General features: G+C 38.7%; 1 protein-coding gene across 1 annotated transcript in view; it reads left to right on the top strand.

The window, feature by feature from the left end:
• BASP1 (brain abundant membrane attached signal protein 1) overlaps positions 1–23,437 on the top strand; it is a 49,649-nt gene extending 26,212 nt beyond the window's left edge. Inside the window, exon 2 of the mRNA XM_061346702.1 lies at positions 21,819–23,437. Coding sequence (XP_061202686.1) covers positions 21,828–22,559 — 732 coding nt within the window. The 5' untranslated portion in view covers positions 21,819–21,827 and the 3' untranslated portion in view covers positions 22,560–23,437. The remainder of the gene's footprint in view (positions 1–21,818) is intronic.
• Positions 23,438–24,113: the final 676 nt, after the last annotated feature.

The raw sequence follows: 24,113 nt of genomic DNA, 5'->3' as shown, positions 1-24,113 counted from the left end.
TGTTACCTGTGGCATCTGTCTCCTACAGAGTCAGTCTCAAGGCAAACAGGTCTCTTTTCTCCACTTTCTTACAAGTCTTTCTATGGAATTCTTCTTTGTTGACCTAGATTTCTTGGGATTTCTTCCTCCTTGACTGAGCAAAGACACTGAGTATAATATAGCTATAGACAACAGAGGAAACCAAATGGGCAAACCAAAAAGAATAGTTTCTCTAGCATCACAGATAGCTTCACTGCTTGGGACACACCTGCAGTTGGGCTGCTTAGTCACAGTATTGCATGTGTGCTGCTAGCACAAATGCTCTGTTTATCCTGGATCTCAGAGAATATGGTGCTGGTGAACAATTAAAAAAATGCTTGATGTAATTAGAAGAGCTTGTTAAAATAAATAGCAATAATAAACTTACTGTGTTTCAGAAAATGTAGCAATCAGCTGCAAGGAATAAGGGCCTATATATATATATATTCTTAAAAATAATGTAATTTAAATTGAAATAAATGAAAGTTATAACTGTTTAATGGTTTTTGTTCTGCACAGCATCCTGACATGTGCTGCAAAATTCTTGTATTTTCCTGGCCGAAAGATTTACAAAATTAGGTATATGTTATAGGTATATTAGGCTGATTTACCTGAGCACTATTAAATGTCTGCAGCCTTGGGAAAGAACAGAAGTACCATAAATATTGCACTCTCAGAAAACTACAGGAAAAGAAATAGGGCAGTTGAAGCAAGATACTTGACAAAATTAATGTTAATAGCGTGACATCATCAAAACTTGGCCTAATACATTGCAAGCAATTTACCAAAGAGAACTGTTATATTCAAGATAAAGACAGCCACAGTGTCCTGGTTTCTGAGAGCAGGATCTAGTTGGGTTTGAATCCCAAGAGCTTGATCTAGGCTTACAAGTTTTGGCTCCAAATCAAAACAGTAACATCCTACTTCCTAGGAGATGAATTAAATAAATCACCCGTGAAGCCTTATTCTGTTTCTCACTTCTATCTATTCTACTGCAACTAAGATTTCTTATTAAAATCACCATGGATACATGATCCTTATAATCCTGTGAGGTTTTTTTTCTGATTGTTTGCTTAGCTGCAGGAAGTTAACTAACTCTGTGCCTAAGAGAAATGAGCTGCTGGTCCTCTCCCAGAATGCCAAATCAAGGCAGCTCACTTTTGAATCAACCATGAGCATTTTGACCCAGTTCCACCACGGCAGACACATTTCACAGTGCTTCATGTCTATCCCAGTGGTATCTGGGGTATGTGCTCTGTCCTGTACAGTGTTTTGCAGTAGCAGAGAAACAAACAGTGGTATGGGAAGTGGTTTATTCTTCTTTGGAAAGTGTGGAGTAAGGATTCAGAAGCAATTGCCCTAACTCAGCTCTTTCACAGAGACCTGAGTGTACTTCAGCAAAAAAAAAAAAAAACAACAAAACCCATTATTCAAACAGTATGATTGCTATGGATCAGTTGAGTTATTGGTAAAATTGGCTCCTGCTGTGAAAACATGAATGTGTAGCCTCTGATTTCCTACCCTGTTGGTTATAGGCATGAATTAAAGGCCCTTAAACTTGGTGACATACAGTACATTGGGCAACTCAGGCAATGTTGAGAGCATCTCGTGGGCTGTCCACAGCTGCCTGCTGGATAGGCAGAGATCAGGAAAGAAGGGCAAGGATTGAAGATCCCATTCTAAGTAACTGGAGCAGTATTTTGTACATCACCATACTGCTGTCATTACCTTCTACTGGTATAAGCTTTTTGTGAAAATTAGCATAAATGACTTATTCTGTATATGTCCTTTCATGGTTCCTCCTTAGCAGCACAGATGCCATGTCATTACGTGCTTCTCAGTGGAAGAGGCTGCATTAAAAATTACTTCTCTTACTGCTTAATGTACTGCAACAAATTCTGTGTAGATCTGTAAATTGGGACATTTGTTCTTCATTTTTAGCAATGCCCTTTCCCTGAACTCGTTTAATGAGACAGAGTTGTAAGAGGTTTGTATGTTATCCAGCTGGACTAGGCTCATGATTTTTGAACTCTGACTCTTACTACATTCTCATTTTAACGTGTTCTGTGTCAACAGACAGTGGCAGCTATACTCTTAAGGCAGCCTTGTTTCACATAATACCACTCTAATGTTGCAAGTGCTGTAAGCGCTGTAATAGACAGAAAAATGCCTGAGACTGGGAGAATTTGGGAATTTCTTTGTTACTGAAGTCCTTGACAGCTGTGTTTCATAAAAGTGATGGGGCACTGTAAGTGAAGGGGGAGGGTAATTCATGAAAAGTAGTTTATGAACAGAAATGTGACATGCAGCAGAAGGTGACAGTGAAGAACAGAAGGCTGCGCAATTTATTATCCCTGTTTGTCACAGAAAACATGACCAGAAATCAGTTCCAGCATATAAATGCAGTTTATATAATTATAGCAATATGAACAGTTATAAAAGTGGAGAGGTATAGATTATTGCCTCAGGTATCTGTTAAAATAATAATAAAAAGTATGTTGCTGAGTGACCAAACCATTTTCTATCTGCTCTAGATTAAACTCAAAGTGAGAGTTTTTTAACTCATTAAACAATTTTTTATGCTGCTTTCCTGCTGAATGTAGTGGCAAATATAGATTGCTCAAATTCCTAGGTCAGCTATACATCTCAGCTCAATTACACTGAATGCCTGTTTATCAAGAATGAGTTAAGCATGCTGCTTTTTTCTGTATACTTTGCTGTTAAATTTCATTTGATATCTTGCTGGGCCTAATCTTGTGCATTCAGACTGTGCCACTGCCTCAGAGACACCAGGCACTTTGAGCAAGCCAGGCTTGTGTCCAAGCAGATGCAGAGATCCAGTTCTGGAGTTGATACTACTGGTCTAGAGAGCTTTCGTTTGCTGTTTTGGTTTTGTTTTGGTGTTTTGCTAATGCTGTATGTTTCTTACCTAGTCCTAGACAATGTCTTACACCTTTGTACAACATCTAGTGAAATGGTACATTATCTAATTGTAGGTGGGGAGTGCTTTTTGTTTGCATGGACCCCAGAGAAAATAAGGTAAAGGGTGGTCTTGTGGCAGAATACTCTTGCTGGTTTTGAACATGAGACGGATAGATTTCCTGTAAATCATTTTATCTAGTTATCTATTCTCTTTTCTGTCCCTCTCCTCTGAATCTCTTTCTCTGTTTTCTAGTAACTCCAGCTTCTTCTATGGGCTCTTTTGCTTCTTGCCAGTGCAAATGGAGCACAGAGATGATGTTAACTGGTACCAGGAATAGGAGAACCGGGCACTTTCCATGCTGAACGTGCATAGGACAGTTTGAAGCCAAGGTACTCTGTCATAGTAATAGAGAGCTAAGCAGCCATACAGACCATTCTTACCCTGTATATAAGTTGCTTTGGTTTAGAACAAAGGACCTCTTGTCTTCTTTGTGTGATGGTACACACTACTCTGTATGTGAGGATAATTTACTGGATATTCATTCAGTGAGTGACACAGCAAAAAATGGAGGAAAGACAGTGGGAGGGAGGTGATCTGCCAAGTTCCAGTATCTGCTGTAGAAACAGATGAGACATCCTTTCTTTAGAAAAGTTCTAAAGGGAAAGGATCACCCTTTTGTCTTTCCCCTTCTCTTGCAGACTCTGTTGGACATAAAAATAGTTTCAGTCTTTAACATTTACACATATTAACTTCAGAAATAATCAGTGGCATCCTAAAATGACTTCTAATCCTGGAGGCTGCAGAGATGTCTACCATTTGTCTGATACTTACACAGTATTTGAATAATCGGAAAAGCATAGGAAAAAATTAGTAACCTTTTCCTGGCATTGCTTGTTTCATATTTGCTGTTAGATCGTGCTTAGTATGGACAACTGCAGTGATTAACTTTATGTTTTCTGAATTATAATATTTCCTTGTGCTTCACTACCTGGTGTTCTGGCTAGTCGTTTTAGTTTAAATGTGTGTTTTAACTTTCCTTGGTACCTTCAGCTTTCAGATTCTACACATCAGACTTCCTTGACAGCTATGCTTGTAATGTCCAGATTGGTTCCCTAATACCTTACTATTTCTGAGATCTAAAACACTGATTAGAAAAGAATTAAGGCATAGCTAGAATGAAAGAACTCTTTCACAGTTTTTGTGCCACTTTTCTATGGAATGTATTATCAAGTATAGATTGTTCAGATGCCAAGGTCTGCTATGCACTGTGATCCAGTGATACTGAATAGTTATTTACAGCTCAGATGCAAAATACTGGAGTTTTCATGGAAAAAGAAACAAAAAGGTAGGATTGCTTGCTTTTTTATTTTATTTTTTTTATTTTTGCATTTAAAGTAGTGTTAATTTTTTTCATTTAGGAGGATTTAGGTAGATACGAATGATAACCTTCATGAACCTATTGTACCAAATCTGTGCTAGTATCTGATCAGAGAATAGTCTTCTTAGTGCTATTGAAAGTTCCCAGCAGCATTATACTCCAAGAACAGAAGTACAGCTTGGAGGTGTTCATACAATAATTCTGTGGCAGTATCTTCATCTAGATACTGACGTTCAGGCTGTGACTGTTTGCTCAGCCCACAGTGTCTATAAATTTGCACAGTGTTCTTGAGTGCTAGCTGTCTCTCAAACATCAGCAAGATCAGCAATGGAGCAGGAAGCTTTTCAGAGCTTCAAGACTGCTGATCTTTCTAGGTGGAGTGCTAAATGGGAAATAATCAGCTCTGTGATGCATTCCCATTTTCTGTGGGTAAACATTTTTGGGTTTTGATTAGTTCGTTTGTTTGTTTGTTTGTTTGTTCCTTTGCCTTTCCAAGTACCAAATAACTAGGGGACAGAACATCTTTTTCTCAAATCTTACTACCTCTTTACAATCTCCAGACTTTGTTTCCTGGTAAATTTAATTGTAGTCACAGTCTAATATCTCTCTTTTTAGCATGAGAATGTGTATGTGCACAAAGTTGCTCTCTTATTGCTTTCTTCTATTTGTTAACGGTACCGTCAACTTCTTGATAGTGTCACATTAGGGAAGACAGGGCTGTATATTTTCTTAGACGTTATTCCAAGTTAGAGTTACAGAGTGCTAATGGAAAGTCAGGCTTTTAATATCATCTTGCTGTAGCCAAATATTTAATTAAATGTTGCATGTTTTTGCAGCTGAGCATTAAGACTTTTGTTCCCCATGCTTAAACACATGTGCTGAATCTTCATAAGCCCCCTGGTTCATTCTGCTCTGCAGCATTGTGCTGAGCTGCTAGTCAAGGGGAGGCTGTAAATCTCAGCAATTTACAGTAAGAAAATGGTATTGTACCTTACAAATGTAAAGAATACGCTCTCAATAACCTTCTAAACAGTGTTTTAAAGTCATTAAAGCAGTCTGAGGAGGGTGACGCTCAGTTGAGAAGAGAGTTAATCGCTTTCAGTCTGTGCAGGCAGGTGGCCATGTACAACTGTAATACTTCTTTTCTCTGGCTATTAGCTTGCAGATATTGATATCCATCCAGGTTTACCATTGATACTAATGTTTTCCAGCTGCTGCTTGCTAGTGTGAGCATATTTCTGGTAACTGAGGAGCATATTTGAGTAAGTGTAGATGTCATAGAGTTGGGCTACATATGAAACACTTCATTTTTGAAAAAATAAAAAGAAAAAAAAGTTGAATGTGAGGTTCAGCAAAGCCAGCTCGCTTCAGGGCCTCTGGTTCCGTGTTCTATGATTTAACTTCTAACTTCATTCATGGGGCTGCCAAGCAGTGCTGGAGTCTTTCTGTTTCTCTTCTTGTTTTTTGAGAGAATTGGTCTGGCAAATGTTAAAGACGTGATCAAAGATCCCAGCTAAATTTCACTCTTCTACATATAAAACTTAGTATTTTAATACTCATTTGAAAGTACTGAATTACAGACAGTCATTGCAGGTTAACTTTTGTTTAGCATTTCTAAGAATTTCTTTGTAGCTCTTCAAATGAAATGCAAAAGTATTCTTAATGACGATGATATTTTGTAAGGACTGAGTTCTTGCTTCACACTGTTATCTGTAGTTACCTTTGAGGGAAAGATTGTAAGGAGAAACTCTTAAGAGCACTTTAGTGAATTTAGAAATTGTAACTCATGAAAATAAAATTTGGAACTTCAAAAGAAGTGAGGAAACTCCCATGTCTCCAGCAATATTGAAATTGCATGTTGATTTGTATCTGAATTACTTGGTATAGCAGATAATATTAGCACATTATCCTGAACAAGTTTTAGAACTGCTTTTATTTTAATCTAGCTTAATAAAAAATAGTTATTAGCCAGTTGATGAAAATAGGAATCAAGAAGGGAAAAAAATGGTCAAAAATGTGCAGGCAAAACAGTTGAAGTGGCTTAACAGGCAGCCAATTTAAAATTCTCTTGTTTTCATTAATTCTATGCTATAAATAACATAAATAAAATCAAACGATTGTTTTAGTGCTCCAGCTGGAAAACCACTCAAAGCACCAAAAATACCAGTTATGTGCAAATGAGCAAAGGATTTTATGTCAAAACACTCCAGAAACTCTGCAGATTGAGAGCTAAGAGCATGGAGCATCTTGCAGTGATGCACTGTAGCTAGCTTGTAGACAGCAAAATAGTTCTTGACTTTTTCAACTTAATTTATTTCTTTAGGGCAGTTTTGAATTCTGCCTGTCAGTTTGAAATGGAAGAGATGTTGGGAAGGCCTCTTTTCTCTACCTGTACTGATCTTGTCAGACTCCCACTTTTTTGCCCTCCTGACATACCAGTTTACCAGAGACATGGTTTTCTTTTCCATCCACAATTCTGTCTTCCCTGTGGCCTTGTTGAACAGTCCTTTATCAAGTTTATTTCAAATTGTGCTAGATGTCTCGACTCGTGAATATTTTAGCTTATTAGGACAAAGCATGCTAAGGAGAAACACTCACACAGATTTTTAAATTAATTTAAAGAAATTTTTGTTTCTTGAATTTATCTGAACACTGGGCTAACAGGTTTGAATGACTGAAATAAACAGACACTCATTTTTTAAATGAATTTTTCAGATATCTTTCCTTGCAAACATGCAGTGTTCCCAGTCTTAAGCATTTAAAACAAGTGATGTCATAAGAAACCATGAGACAAAAATGCCTTCTGGGTTGAGGAGTCTTTCCAGATTTTCTTGCTAAAATGAGGATTAGAAATGAAATATTAAGTTATTTTTGTAATAAATACTAGAGTTGATACTTAAAAAAAATCCAGATACTCCAAGGTTATGATAAAATGATGAACTGACAATTTACAAATATAAGAGTTCATAGAAACTGAGTTCATGTGAAACCAAGTGGTGTATGGCTATGATCCCATGCTATTTAGTTACTTTAACCTCATTTCTTTCCCAGGCTAGATTCTTTTAAAATTATTTGGCACATTTAACATTTTTCCTAACTGGCCTTTGACAAATGCGATAATGAAAGTAGTTTACTTTTAGTTTAAAAGAAAAAAAAAATTCCTCTTAGTCTTTTTTTCTTTCTCTGTAACAGATACTTGAATTCTTTACATGGGAATTATGCTTTTTCTTTTTTTTTAATTCTTTCCCAAATTTTATTTGCTTTTAAGGTAAATATATTATCTAATCAATGACTACAAAAATAGGTTGTGAATCTTCTCAACTGACACTGACGTGAAATTTTTCAAAAGCCTTGTGTTTACACAACTGCCATGATGGAATGTCATGGAAGCAGAAGTCTCTGCAACATATGTGTGCCCTTCATCTTCCCATAATGAAAAAACCCAATGACATAAAAATGTATTAAAAATTGCATCAAAGTCAATGGGCACAAAGTTAGAGGTTTGCAAATTCAGTCTGTGACTTCAAGCCCACAGCTCAGTCCTTTGTAGCCACTTGGTCCTCGGTGTAGGTACTAAGAACTGAGACTTACATGGCCATTCTTCAATCCCCTGGTATTATTTCTCTGGCTACATTTGTACTGCTAGTCTTAATTTACTTAATAGGCTTTTGGAACTCCAGAATAGAGGCTAGTTTGAGTAGACAGTGTGAAAATGCTGCTGCTCAATGGAATCTACCTAAACTTGTCACCCTTCAGATCCCTAATTCTTGCCATTTCTTGCAGATGATCTGTTCATAACATGCTCTGTTGAACATTATCGCCAGCAACACTGCATTACTATGTCTAATCGATACTTTGTTGCACATTAAAGGGAGGCCTTTGTAATTGCCATGACTTTCTCTGGCTGAAATAATGTAGTTTGCCACAGCTCAATCTGTAGGTAGAAAAGGCAGCTTCTGCAGTATGTGACAAATATAACTCAGTAGTTGTAGTCTTTAAGTCTTTAAAAAGGTCTTGGAAAGTTAGTGAACCAGTTTAGAGCTTCCTCTTGCATCTGTTCACATGTGAGTAATTCTCTTAAAAGGGGTGACTTTTTAACAAAGAAAGGCATGCATCTAGTTAATAAACATAGAATAAACATAGCATTGACCATAATGTGTCAGTCCAGCACCTGAAACCCTAATGAAAGCAGGTTAAAATGTGTTTACTGTAGTTTTTCAAGCATTCACAGTGTTCTGTTTAAGCAAAATTACTTTGTTTTCTTATATATGTAAGATGTAAGAATAAAGCACTAAGATGGATGCCAGGCAGTAGCTTCATCTTCATCCAGCTGGATGCACCTGAGCTTTCTTAGCTTGAGAAAATATCCTTATCATCAAGTGAACCAAAACTGAGTGAACTGTGCATATTTGGAACTATAAATCAGCATGTCCATGTACAGATGTTCTCAGCCTAGAGGCATAAATGCAAAGGAGCTTGGTCCCAGAAGGAGCTTTCAGCAATACCTGAAAGTGTTTGAAGATGCTTTACAGTTCTGTATTACAAAATTAGCACAGTACTATAAAATCTAGATGAGTGACTTGCTCATTATGCTATTCTAGTATGTGTGATACAATGGTAAGCTTCAGAGACAGTAATTCAGTACAGTGCCAATATGCAGAAAAACAGCATTCTCTAACAGAAATTTGAGAAGTCATATGGAATGAACCCGGTTTTTAAAACAACACCAGCTGGAAGAGACTGAGTAGATTTTGGGCTCTCACATCTTCCCAGATTGCTGTGAACCCCTGAAAAAAACAGGAAACACGAGATAGTCTCATGATTTTGTACTGTGTTACATTTCTATTGCAGTAATATTTGTCTGTATGTGGGCTTTGGGAGAGAAGGTCTCATCTGTTATTTTTACCATGGTATGTAAAATATACCAGAATCTTAAACCAGGGGAATATCATCTCACTGCTCTACAGTGGCAGTTTCACCTGGAGAAGATAACTCCTGCTCCCAACAATCATGTGATTTTAGGGATATGAGGTAGGTTCTTTAGATTCGCAGAAAGAGCAGAGCTGCGACAGGCTTCACACATGAAGCTAAGTGTGAATAGCAGGGTATGGCAAGATGTAAAGGTGTGATGGTAGTTTTGCAGTACTTATCTGTGTTGTCCTGAATAAAGAGAATAATTTCTTCTATATCTGATTTCTGTGTTTGAATGAAGTAGGTTATGTCAGATTCTGGCAGAAGTGTGTGATATGAGAGAAGTTTGCAGTCACTGAGAGCTATCATGAAAGGACCCCTCTTTGTAACCCCATATATTCACACAGAATAGACTTTGAAAAGAAACCTTGTCTTAATCATTCCTTTGCAAAACCTAATAAATACTTAAATAGAAGACTTGCCCTTTTATAGTGAAGAGCTGCTGAGCTGAAATTGGTAGTGAAATTGGCCATTTATGGAAAAAAGTTTTTTATTCTGTTTTATGTCTACATCACAGAATAAGCTTAACTATGGCATAGCTTACCAGTTATCTGTGGTTAAAAATAGAAAAAATTCAAGAGAGTAAGAGATTGTGGTAGGTAAGAGACTTAAATGAAGATTTGGGGTTGCAAATACCCTTAAAAGTAGTTGTGTTTCTTGAGAAAAATTCCTTGATACCAGCTCACCTTAATAATTTCTGAAATAATATGAGACCACTGAAAGTAATATTTCCAAATATGGATATGAGACTTTTATGCACTTGAATTGTATTTAGACCCAGCCCCCATTTGAGACGTGTGAATTTAGTGCTTGACTTGTACATGTGGGTGGATTACCCAGAAGACTGCAGTGAGCAGAGCTGTATCCATGATTTCTGCAGAGCCTCTTGGCTTGTGACAGCCAGCATTTTAAAGTTCATGAAGCACAGCTCCCTCTCCCCACCCCCCAAGCAAATGAATTGCCAAACCCTGGGAGACAGAGCTGAGGCAGCAGGGCTGAGGCACTCGTTCAGTTCCCATTGCTTGATGAGATCTCGTAAGGTAATGGAGGGCCCCTGTCCCACCAGCTAACCTGCCACTGAAAAGTAAAAAAATCCCAAACAAATAGGGAATAGGTTACCAAAAAACTCAGGAAAATCCAGATAGTGTTGGGAGTCTTGGCAGCTGTGTTCTGTTAACAGCTTTAAAATGAATTGATATCCTCTTTCTTCTAAAACATGGACATGCTGGGTCATGGATGGGTTCCATGTATGTGCTTATACGGGGGACAGCAAAATGGGATGCCAGTGCTGGTTTGAAACATGGTTTACTAATGAAGCCTATTAATGCTGAAAGATCTAACAGAACCTTCCTAGCGGTGTATTTTGTGGATCTGTCTTGAGAAATGAAAACCAGTTTTCCATATTTCTCAAGTCTCCAGTGCTTTGACAGACTTCTCTTATTTTAATCCTGAAAAGGCTCGGTTAGGCTTTGATATCTGCCTGCCTTCCTTGGTTAGAATAAATGGTTTTTCAAATAGCCATGGACTGAAAGCTCTTCAAACTGAAAGAGTGATTCTAAGAGTTCTCTATAAATAGCTTTCCATACAGCATGTGGACCTTGGAAAGTAAGCTCTTTTCTGTAATATGGTCTGAGTTGACCAAAATTGCAAATTGGCATACATACAGCTGTTATGGAAGGTTCATTTACATCAAGGGTAATATAATCTAGAGGCAACTGATATGCATTCTGAACTGCAGAAATTGAATTATGGCCATGTTAAGCATTAACTGCATTCACTGACACAAAGTGCAAGTCAGTGCTAAGGTGAGAGGGAGGGAAAGGGACTACATCCAACTCCACAGCTATCCCTGCAAAGTTATTTTATTTTTGCTTTCATTTGATGTGTTTAAATTTGATAACTCTAAGATGGACAGATTTCCTACTGATGCTTAAACAGAAAAGCAAAACAAGATATTTTATTGAAAGGAGATAGGCACCTGATGACCTTTCCTGATTTTTAGCTTTCATTTCATTCCTGCTGTATTGTTATTTCTTCTTTTTGGGTAGCTGCTAGCTTGGAATGGTTCTGGCTGAGTAATTATTAAATCAGATTTCTGCCTTTCCTGGTTTGAACATAAATCTCAGTGTAATTCATGGATTGCACTAGCTGCTCACTTCTTGACAAATGGACTTGTTAGCCTGCAGTTATATGTAACCTTCCCTCTAGCAGAGCTGGTCAGCCAATCCAATATAACCCAAACCAAAACCAAGTAAGAGAAAAGAGGAAGTAAGTCAGTGAACCTGTCAGAATGAGAGTTAGGCAATCTAGATCTGGTAGTCTTGAATCCAAGGTGACGTATCTAACATCTTAACACATGACATGTGTTTATTGCCTGGCAGAGCTCTTTGGCAATTTTAGAATATTTTCAAAGTTGATTTCTCAAAGAAAACCATCATTCTGTTGGGACACAAGACAAAAATCTCTAATAGAGATCAATTTTATTCTTCAGCCCCCTCTCTCAGATTGCAACACTGAAACCGAAAAACAAATTCTGCCTCTTTCCTTTTCAATCATCTATGGTACACTCTGAATACGTGTTAATTTATTACCAAAATGTGGCACTGAAGTAGCATAATAGGCTCCACGTGACAGCATATGTATAGTTCTTCATCTGGATCAAGAAATACAGCTCTTATTCCTCAAGTTTTGGAGAATATTGCCAGTCAGAGATTGTCTAAGACGACTTGGCATTTTGAACAGCCATTAGAGGAGTGTAAAAGAGTAGAGGTGAAGAAGATGGAGAGACATGTCTGTAAGACACAAATAGAAATCAGCTGCTTAATGCTTTTTACTTGCCAGTGATTGTTGTGTACTGGTTCTATGTTATTGTGATAATCCTCCCAAGTGGCTAAAATAACTGGTAAGCCAGGTCATTTGAAGGTACTGCTTGTTTGAAAAATGAAGGAAGGAAAAGGAAAAAAGTAAATATTCACTATGAACATGCATATTAAATAAGACAAAGAAAGAAAGTCTGGAACACTAGATTTTCTTTTGTGTTACATGTATGCTGTTTCAAAAAACCCACCTATTGTGCTTGTGTGAGAACCAGGAAGTGAGAATGACCAAAGTGACAAACTTAATAATATAGACCAAGCTACATCCTGGCAGAAAATGTATATGCACAAAGGATTGTCCAGGAACAGGAATGTAAAAAGTTTTCCAAGATGCTGAGCTTTCATGCTTACATTTCTCTCATTTATCTTGAGCACGTCTTTACTACAAGACGTTATTACAACAGAGCTGTGAGAAGCCGAGAGCTGATAAGGTTCTGACATTGATACTGTAGTCATAAGGAGGAGTTTTTTCTTAGCAACATGAAAAATACTTGTAATTCAGCCCAAAGTCTTGCAGGTTTAATTATAGGTAGTTTTGATGTTGCACAAAACATGACTTGACTTGCATACACTGACTTCAGTATGGAATTTTTATTTTAAAATGAAACTCTGTACACAAGACTAAAAGTCAAAAGTTATTACTTCAAGGAGAAATTCAGCAGCTCTTCAGGAAGTCAGTGTAAAATACCTTGTAAGTGCTGCTGAGGTAGTAAGTGGGTTTTTGTGTTTGCTGCTTGCAGGAGTTTAAATTCCACCAGAGGTATGATGTGTAATATTTTCCTAAAGATGTAAGTGTGCTTAGCTTTCTAATGCAATGTTAACTGTACAGGTATTTTCAGAATAACTTTCCAGTTACTAATTAACTGTCATTAGCAGTGGGGTATTAACTGGATGATGAAATTGTTTTAATCCTGTGCTTTTGCACATACCTTAATTTCTGAGGGATGCTAAGTTCAGGGCCCAGGTTATCTGGAAGGTGAGCATGTCACCGGTTACTGAAGCAGCTGGGTGGTCTATGATGGAGATCTGAGAGAAGAGAACTGTGGGTGTTTTCTTAAAATCAGCCAGCCTCTTCTAATGTCAAAGCATGAAGCTGCGGTACCTCCTGGAACATCAGGTGGATGTGCAATCATTTCCTTTGGAGGAAAAATAGGGAAAAGCCACTGCTGCAGCTTAATGTAGAGCTGAAACGGATAAAAGCAGATAGAGGAGGTGTTAACTAGATCCCATAACTTAATGGAATGGTAATGTAAGAACTAGTGGAATGAATAAGTCATCAACAAATAATTTAAATTGCTAATTTTTTGTTTTGCCGAATAAAATAGATACTGTACATTTTGAAAGGAAGTATTTGCAATGTTCTCAGAAACACGATAGCAAGCATCACAGTGATGAGCGCTGCTTCAGGTGGGTGGCAGCTGGTCTTGCTTCCCTGTTGTACTCTTTGCTGTGGTGTAATTGTGGAGGGAGTCACGTGCTGCAGTCAGAAATGGTGTGCTGCAGTCCATGTGGGTCATATTTAAAATAGAAAAAAAAGATAATTGGATTTTGTTCACATTTATAAACATGGTTTCATCGCCTGTAGGGAGGGTGTCATGCAACCAGAAGGAAAATACATAGTCTAAGGATTGCCATGATCTGTCATAGGCTTGAACTGTCAAGAGTTCTGTTCCTAGCCATAGGATGTTACTGCCAGGGTATATGCCCAGTGCTTTTTCCAGTGAGCAGTACCAAGAGCTCCTCAGAGATGGGGAAAAAAATAATCCTGAACAATTTAGGTGTCACTTGGAGAATCCATTTTAAAAATAAAACTGATAGTGCCAAGATTTCAAAATGAATGTATCCATTTCTTATAGCACACTGTAACTTATATTCTAAGGAATGTCTCAAAGTTGATTAAAACTACTCTGACCAGTCAGATGAGCATTAAAATAATACAGGGTTTTTAAAGTGTGGAATAGTTAAACTGATATAATGTAAATGTAGATGCCCATAAATAACTATCTCCAGTGACAGTACCTAGCTAAATACCCTAAGGCCTTTTTCAAAAAGTGAATGTGGCTCTCCACGTTCTTTTTAAGGAAATGGAAGGTAAGTTATTTATGCAAACAGTAACTGAAAGCTTTGCTATTGAAAAATATACATTAAAAAGGATTGTACAGTAATTTCTTTTGTGGTATAGAAAGCATGAATTCGAAATCTCTTCATGTGCTTTGTATTGTATGTTCTTTGTTCAGGTTGAGACTAGAGAAATACAAGGTACAGATGTTAGGCTTGAGAAAATTCCCTTTCTCAGAGAGCAATCCCTCCAGGAATGAGGTCTTCCCACTTCTCTAGGATTGTGATGGAGAGAAGGCTAATGTTTTGATTGCTAACTAGCATATGACTGATACATTTTTGGAGTGTCTCTTTTGGAGGGACCTAAACCAGTTCAGATGTCTGCAAGCCAAGCATATTTGTGGTATTGATATCCATGTTAAAGATAGCACTGGAGAGACAAAATTCCAGCAAAATGTGAGTTAGAAGGAAGTCATCCCATTATCTGAGCTTTTATCACTTTGTGTGTTTTTGTAATTAGGCATGATGGTGGTGTCTTAGGTATTTGAGGGAAGCAAAAAGTGGTTGGCCATAATTGGAATAATATGTGTGGAATCTCGCCTCTCCCTCGGTTGGGCAAGTTCCTAGGACCTGAACAGTTTGAAAGATGTGGGCAATAACCACCTCTGAAATTTGCACAATTTCCTATTTAGAAACTTTATTCTAGGATACAGGTTAGAAAACTGTAGCTAATGTAAAATATTTATTAAACAGCTTCCTGGGGAGTCATGCAGAAACCTCAAAGTGATGTGGCAACTTAGAATAAGGGGGAGGCACATGCTTATACTTTTGGCTTAGCTTTTTGGGTTATTTTAAAGCCTGCAAACTGTTTCTACAAGAGGTGTTCTTGTAAAATTAATCTCAGTCTCTGCAAAACAGGTGTTTACAGCAGAGTTTCCCCTTCCAAACATGTGCCTAACAATAGTGCGATTAAGATCTCAGTCCGGGGCAGACTGACTTCTGGCTGCATGCGTGTACCTGCACAATCATGTCTCCAAGCTGCTTTTGTTATTCAACAAAAAGAACATATGCAGTTAATCTAAATATAGGAGATACGCTTTGAACATTAGCAGGGTCTCCAGTCTGTAGGAAGGCTGATAGACTGAACAGGGCAGCATTTTTAATTTAAGCAGTCAGAGCTTGAGTCAGAACTCAAGGCTGGGCAACACGTACATGGCATCATGAAAATAACTCATTTTATGCTGCTTCTGTGTTGCTCTGTTTTTCATATGGCTTGAGTTTCTCTTGCAAACAATGCAAAACAGCCTCGGAGGAGCTGCCAGGGATGAAAATGGAGGCACTGGAAGTTTTATTTATGCTGCTGGGCAATGTAGTGTTGTGTTGGAAAAAAAACCACTTGTGGCAAAACAGTGCAATTCTGATTTGAAACCAGAAATAGGAAAGTATCACATAACGTTAAGACCAAGATAGATCAGTTGTAGACAATTGTCTAAAGAGAATAGGTGTGATCTTATTTCTATCCATGTTAGATGGTCTAATAAAAGATATTATCTCAACCTACAAAGCACAGCTTTGCCTGGGGTGAGTGGGGAGTTTGCACACAGCAGAGCATTTCTTCCATGTAGCTTGCTGACTCAGGAAGGCAAGACTGGTCCAAGTTCTGCTCATGTTTGCTGCAAGATGGCTTGCAGATGTAGCTGGAGAAGCTAATGGTCTATCAGCTTAAATGGTGTATGTTATGTTCAAGAGCACAGTCCTACAGGGTGACTCTGCAGCTTCACTTAAAGTGGCTTTAATACAGGGTGACACACACAGAGACTGCACAAGGCAGGACGTTGGTGTGTTTGCTCTTGCAGACTCTACTATAGCTAAAGTAGTGCTGGTATCTGACCAGAATCAGGCTGGGCAGTGGGTCTTCAGTCACTATGTGTCTCCACGTTCTTCAGCTGTACAGTAATCCAAGTCAGGAGGATGCAAGTCCAAAGTCTGAAAGTTGCTTTCAGTGTAACCCTCAAAATCTTCATCAATCTTCGATCAAATGATGGACAAATTGTATTTTTACTTAGGAATTTTGCTCAGCTAGTTAGCCTTTTTCTACCTAGAGTACAAAGATGAATTATATGTGAGAAATCCTTGTGGTTTCAGGCTGCTGTTAAATGATTGATAGCTTTGGCAAAACCTTTGCCAGTAATGAAACTCCTGGTCTTTGTTCCTGTTCTGTTCTTGGAAAAATAGGCTCCTAATTGTTGAATTAATACGTGTCAGAACTCAAGTATTTCAGATGAATCTTAGTAATATCTCAGGTACAATTTTTTAATTTGCTCTCAAAAAATTGTCATGTGATTATTAACTTTGTAGAGAATGTGTTTTATTATTATTGTTTACACTTCTCAAATGAAGCAGTTACTCATGGACAAGTTCTTAACTAGCTAGGCACAATGCTATATCTGCCTGCAGTGTGCTCAGATTGTTATAACTGTCATAATTGGCATGTATTAGCAACTGTCATAATTCAGATATGTTAATGACAAATGGCCCATATTAAAAAAGCGCATAATCCTTCCCATTTCTGTTTGGTCTATGTGTTTCCAGGATTTTATAATAACATAAAAATTGAAGTTCCTAGTTTTTCTTTCTTTTTTTTTTTTTTTTTCCTCTAAAAGAAGTAAGTTACAGAAAAAGGAAAGGGAAAAATAAAGTGAAAAAGAAAGAGAAAGGGAAAAGAGAATAGAGAGAAAAAGAGAGGAAGACAAGTCCCTACTACTGAGGTGTGAAAAGGCTTGACCCTGAGTGACATCTAGCATTTCTGTTCTGCTAATTCCTTGTAATATTAGAGGAGAAGGAAGATGTGTAACAATAACTTAGAAAAAGGAAAAACATGGCTTTGTTGCTAAAATACAAAGCTAGTGAGTCTAATTCATTCTAGGGGTATGCTACAGACGTCTTCTAACACTCATCTGGTAAAATGATTGACCCGGGCTGCTGAGATAGGAGTGACTCTGAGTGTACATATGTGTGTAACGGGCAGCATGAAATTGTACTGCATATTTTGAGAACTACTAAGTTAACTTTTTCTTTCATAAAAGTTTCAGAAAATCTGTCAGAAACTGTCTGGAAATTCCTTGTTGCCTTCAGTTCCTATATATCTCCCCTTGTAAAAACTTGCTTGTTTTTCTTTTTTTTTGGGGGGGGGTGTTTTTTCATTTGTTTGTTTTTAAACGGAGGTGTAGGATGAATCAGTGGGTTTCAGAGATATAATGGTTTCTTCAAGATCTTTTTATTTATTTTGAGCAGCTGGGGGTGGGGCAGTTTCTGGGATTGGTATTTCCTTTGATTTGGAGTGTTGAAACCCTGCCCCGGGAGGTTTGTGCATTTTACAACACTTGTCTGCAGGCGATGTGAGATAACTCATGCCTGGGAACAGGCTTGTGCAAGGGCTACTTTGGCCTGACCCACCACACATGCCTACATTGCGCTGAAGGCAGTGGGATTTCAGAAGATACCTATTGTCTTCCTGAACTGGTTTTTCTGGAGGTGGGCTGAGCTCCCCACACTTCACATGAAGCTGAACAGGAGCTTTGGAAGCTTAGCTTTGGCAATCAGGCTACGGTATTATACAGGTGATATTTGTGGTTTTGTGCTTTCCTGATATACTCTGTACTGAGAATGAGGGTGATAGCCAGTCCATTCTTGTAAAAGCCAGACCCTTTCATGGAGTCTGAAAGTGTATGCTAAATGAAACATTTAGAAATTTATAGGCATGTACGAAATCTACTTGGACAGACAAAAAAGAGATAGTAAGAGTCTAATTCTAGAGACTATTTAAATATCAAAGCATAATTTGAAATATAAAACTTCAAAATGATATTTCTTTTCCCAAGCTGTACAAATTTGTGCTGCCTGTGTTCCAGGGACTCATGTTCATGAGATCTGCTTAGTCTTCAGGTGTAAAATCTGAAATGTCCTGTGAGTTCTTTCTGTTATATTATATTATGGACATTAACTCGTTTTTTGACACAGTTATCTCTCAAAATCCTGGTTATAATGAATATTGAATTTTCGAAGTCCTTAATGTGCTCTAGGTCACCTGTAGACATGATATTTTGTAATGCAAATATAGTCAGATTATTTCTTTTACATAATAAGAAAGATACCTGTGTAAACTCTTCAGTTCTTAATGAGCACAATGAACAGCCACACTTTGAAACTGGAGAAATCCTTGCTCGTGTTGAAGTCTACTTCAGTGGTCTCTGGATCTGTTTCTTCCATGAGAAGAGCAGTATAGTCAAAGAATACTGAGCATGCCGAGAAGTGTTGTATTTAACCTTGCTCTTCTGGAGCACTGGTCTGCCAAATAGTTCATCAAGGTTCTCTGAAAATAGCTGATAAATTGCAAGTTCTCATATGAAATCTGCTTCTAGGCAGTCTTGCTGTAGATCATTCTTTATCCAGTAAAGAAAAGGCACATTAAGTGCTGTGCCATTTTACAGGAGGGGTGCTCAGCAACAGTATTTTAAAGGATCTGGCTTTTGGACATGTTTGCTACAAAGTGCTTTGCACTCAGCTGGTAGCTTGCCAGAGCTAGTTCAAAATCACTGCATGTGAATTGTAGTGAAAATAACTAAAGCCGTACTGAGTTTTAGCCTGTATGGTAAATATTTGTAGGCAATTTTTTTTTTTCTTGGATCTACCATTAGCAACGTGGATGCAGTGGTCTAAGTGGCTTCATCTACGTGACACTTTTCTTCCAGGTAGAGCCAGTTGTAATTTTTAAATACTTTTTAAGGTCTGCTTTGTGTCTGCTGCACCCTGAGACTCCATGCACTGAATGGTTCAGAGCTGTGCTTCAGGCACAGTTGAGGTGGGAAAAGGACCAGATCAGCATCTTTTTGAGGCAGTGGAACACGTGGGGGCTGTTTCTGGAGACTGATGGAGGAGCCCAGATACATTATCGGGAGGCCTGGGAGACAGAGGAGTATTTTGAAATTCAAACATAGGGTGAAAGGAGCATTGTAGCATTGCTACCTGCAGGGCTGGGCGATGGCCATGATAATATCTGTGCTTTTGCACGATAACCTGGCATAGCTATTATGATGACGATCTAGGTGTCTTTGAAATAGGGAGATGTGAGATGCAGGGTCACAAAGAGTGAATCTATTCTGCTATAAAGTAGTTGAAACTATGATGAAAGGTGGCAGTCCATTTGTAACTGCAAATATTTACTAACAGGTCATAATGATAGTCTGAGCCTCTTCCATCTTCTGCTTCAGTATCTTGAGCCAGCTGGCTGTGAGGCAAATTGAGACACAGAGATTTTACAGTATACCTTCAAGCAAAGACAGCGCATGTCTCTTTTCATAGTTTGGGAGCATATTTCTCATATGCATGCTTCTTTGCTTATTAATGGTCCTTTTGCCATAAGCATTCTGTAGCTGTACCTGAGGTTAAAAGCTTTTTGTGGAAGAAAATATAAATTGTGGTGAGTTACTACTGTCTGTGAAATAACAAAACCTGGAAAAATACCAAAGACATGGCAAATGCAATTATGCTCACAGTACCTGGGCTTTGCCGGGAAACAAATACAGGCTTAATTAAGGATCGAAAACTGTGATACGCACATGACTTCAGTACAAATCCCTAATCCCGCTGGCTTGCAAAAGCCTTTTCAAAGTATTTGGTTGTAACTGTACATAAACAATAAGGTGGAGCAATATTTATGCAGCATGAAGAAGCCTGTAAATTTCTAAGATAATAAACTAATGTCCATAGCCTGCCCTAAATACCTAAAAAGCTGCTATCTCTGCCATGAAGGTAAAGATTAGATTGCTCAGCTGCAGCTCTGTGGAAGTTAATCCTTTTATTGCTGTTTGCCATAAAATTCCAGACAGCAGTGTTCCAGTGACATTGCACTGCCATTTTGCAGGGCTGTATGCTAACCCTTCAACAGTATTTGCAAATTGTTACTCCTTTTGAAAGCTGAAATCAGAAAGGTCTCTGCTGACCAAAATATCATGGTTTTGCCCAAGACACGTGGAAGTCTGAGGTTGGGCTGTGTCTTGGCCTTAAATCTGTGTTAGCAGAAAATCTCCCGAGAAGCAGCTGGTTCTTAATAGTATTTACAATGATTCAATAGTCAGTCTTCTATGAGAGCTCTTATGAATTCTTACTGGTTTGTAGTCACAATTTTGTCAAGTGTTTGAAAAATATAGGGCCTATGTATCTATCCACCTTTGCAAGCCAGAAAATTAGAATGATTCATCTCCCCTGGAGAAGCTCTTAAATGAAACATTTGTTTGACAGGACTTTTCAAAAATAATCTTCTCCTATTTTCAGATAGTACAAAACTAGGATTTTTTTTCCTTAAGCTTTCATTGGCTATGAATATTTGTTTTAATACCAGCAGTGTAATTCATTAGCCATAGAGGTTTTCCTGTTCATTAATGAACCAATATGTCTGTGTCTCCTTTTTAAATAGACAAAGTTTGCTTTCAAGTGCTGTGAAGGATTTTGTATCTTCTTAGTTAAAACTCCCACATGAAGGGTATATAAATACTGATATGGTTATACACGTGCTCAACTTCTTTTAAGCATCTGAACAGTGTACCTGATCGCTTGTCATGCTTGAAAACAGTGAGCAGAAGCTACAAAGCATGCATCCCTCGTCTCTCCACCCCCCCCCCCCTTTTTTATTGTGTCCTGTCACATGCCACATCTAAGTTTGCAGTCAGCAGTGCGCCCATATTTGCTTCTGTTGTCTTATGCAGTGGTCTCAGGCTTGCTGTGTTTCATGCTCCGTGTTTCCCATCCTGCTGGGGAGGGTTTGTGGGGCACTTCTGTGAAAGTGGGGCTCCTGGTGAGTGATCCCCATGGGAGCTGTGGGGTGGGAAGGGGCTGGATGGGAGTCTGTGCATAGGGACGTCCCTGCTGGGAGCTGCTCCTACTTCTGGGGCTGCTGGAGGGTGGTATGGGAGATAAATGTTCCTGGCCTCCAGGTACCATTAGCCCTGCACATAGGCTGATTATGCAGTGGAAGCTGGCTGTGTGTGTGACAGACAGTGAGAGCTGAGTGAGTAGATGCAGTCTTTTGCATCTCACTGACTCTAGGCTTGCTTTGATTTTCCCAGATCTTCATAAAAATCTTGTTCATAGCCCTTGCTGGAGTGATAGTGGACTTTGTGTTAACCAGGGGTGAATGCCAAGAATGACCAGTCAAATTTGGTTGTGCCCAGCCTGAATATAAATACAGCTTTTTCCTGCTTCCATACCTTATATCCATTTCTCAGGACATTAGAGATTGTGGTGTGCATTAGTCCTCCATCATCCTGTTGCACCCTCTCCTCCTTCCTCCCTGAAAGGTAACCAGGGTTAAAGGGGTTCAGGGAAGGAATATTCATAGGGGGATGTAGCAGAAGGGAGTTTGTTTGCTGCAGGGCTGAGAGGGACATAAACAGATAATGCCTAACCAAACCTGATATGGTCTCCTTTTCAGGAGCCAGCATCCATTTTTCTTTTGCACCTCAGTTGATCTGATTTTGGTTCTCTTGGTAATAAATACTGGGCTTTCAGTAACCACCTCTTCTCTTTTCCGTTACAGAGCTCCAACATGGGAGGCAAACTGAGCAAGAAGAAGAAGGGGTACAGTGTCAATGATGAAAAAGCTAAAGACAAAGACAAGAAGGCTGAAGGAGCAGCAACTGAGGAAGAGGAGACTCCAAAGGAGGCTGCAGATGCCCAGCAAACTACAGAGACCACAGAAGTGAAGGAGAACAACAAGGAGGAAAAGGGCGAAAAAGATACTCAGGTCGCTGCCAATAAGACAGAAGAAAAAGAAGGGGAGAAGGAGAAACCAGTGACCCAGGAAGAAACCCAGAAACCAGAACCAGAGAAGTCAGAGGCTGTTGTTGATGCGAAAGTAGAGCCACAGAAGAACACCGAACAGGCAACCAAACAAGAGGAGCCGACTGCAGCCTCTGCTCCCGCTGCCAGTAGCGAAGCACCCAAAACTTCTGAGCCTAGCAATGATGCAAAAGCTTCCCAGCCTTCAGAAGCCACAGCTCCCAGTAAAGCAGATGACAAGAGCAAAGAGGAAGGGGAAGCCAAAAAGACTGAGGCTCCCGCAGCACCTGCAGCCCAAGAAACTAAAAGCGAAGTGGCCCCAGCTTCAGACTCAAAACCTAGCAGCAGCGAGGCTGCGCCTTCTTCCAAGGAGACCGCGGCAACAGCAGCACCTAGTTCCACTGCTAAAGCCTCGGACCCCGCAGCCCCACCAGAGGAAGCGAAACCTTCTGAAGTTCCAGCGACTAATTCGGATCAAACCGTAGCAGTGCAAGATTAAATTGGACAGCCTGTTGAAACAACCACTTAAAACAACCTGTGTCTTTTTTTTATTTTTTCAGCTATACTAACTCGTTTCAGATCTGAAATAACAAAAATGTATTGCCCAGAAAGAAAAGGAGAAAGAAACAAACGAAAAATGAAAAGGATGTCCCATCAAGTTGGGAGGGAGGGAGGGGGGAGAATCCAAATAGTATTTTTGTGGGGAAATATCTAATATACTTTCTGCCAACTTGACACAAGTCCTGGATTTAAAAAAGTAAAAGTAGAATAAATGGATGTCTGAAAGTACAGCACATCTTTTGTATCTGAACTGCTGTAAATGCATTCCACCAATGTATCAAAATCTTCTTTTTGTTCTGTAATGGGGTTTGGGAGTGATGCGTTTGATTCTGCCCACTAGGTTTGTGCCAAGGCAATCAGATCTTTATGAAAGCACTATTTTCTGTGTTTTTTTTATTTACAGCCTTTCTTATTTTGATATTTTTTTTATGCAGTGGATGAATGCCAACTTTCAGACAAAACCCACTTAGCTGTCCACATATTTCTCAATGCCAATCCTCCAATTCTTCCTCTCCAAATATTTTTTGGGAGTAAAAAACATTCTCATCCTACTTAGCCTACCTAGATTTCTCATGACGAGTTAATGCATGTCCGTGGTTGGGTGCACCTGTAGTTCTGTTTATTGGTCAGTGGAAATGAAAAAGTCTGCGTTCATTGCAGTTCCAGTTTCTCTTCCATTCTGTGTCACAGACACCAACACACACTCATTGGAAAACAAATGAAAAAACAAAATGTACAATGGATGCATTGAAATTATATGTAATTGTATAAATGGTGCAACAGTAATAAAAGTTAAATAATTTAAAAAATATAAAAGTGTAAAGACTGATTAACTCTTCACTTTCACCCTTGGGAGCTAGATGGAGATTCTTAAGCTCAGAGAAGAAGTGTTAAATCTGAGGCTGTTCCCTGTCCAATTTTTAGTGAAGTAGAGGCAAAGGAAAAACCATCAGTCTCATGATCCTAGAAACATACTGCCATAAACTGCTACTTCAACACCCACAAGCATTCACAGGTGAGGCTGGAAGAAGTCGTGAATGACCAGCACATCTTATATATATGTTTTAACCTAGGCAAAGTAGAACTGCCTTTTGCCTGCTTTAACGTGTGAAAAAAGTGGTCTCCTGTGATTCCACTGTGATGCTGACTGAGTTTTAATTGGGAGTAAGACAGTGTATTTGAGAAGCTGATATTTTAAAATAAGGCAATTGAATTTAATCCTAGTCCTATTAAAATATTTCTAGAGCTGATACACTTTGTTATGAGTTTAGGCTAGCATGAGCAACATTTTTCAATAGTTTTGCTTGTTTGCCCAATTTTTATACAGCAGAACTGCTGAATAACTGCAGTTTCTGCTGAGTGGTGTCCTTAGTGGATACAGACAATTATTTCAGTGCTGATCCCTGGATTCACAAAAATAGTTAAAAAAGCATATTCGGTTTGTCCATTAATAAGCTCTTAGTGTGAGCAGAAATTCTGAGAGAAGAGGGCA

This window comes from Neopsephotus bourkii, unplaced genomic scaffold (genome assembly GCF_033783945.1).
Source record: "Neopsephotus bourkii isolate Nb327-2 ecotype Australia unplaced genomic scaffold, CSIRO-AGI_Nbou_v1 NB_272, whole genome shotgun sequence".
Lineage (NCBI taxonomy): Eukaryota > Metazoa > Chordata > Aves > Psittaciformes > Psittacidae > Neopsephotus > Neopsephotus bourkii.
This window is presented reverse-complemented; position numbering and strand designations above follow the sequence as displayed.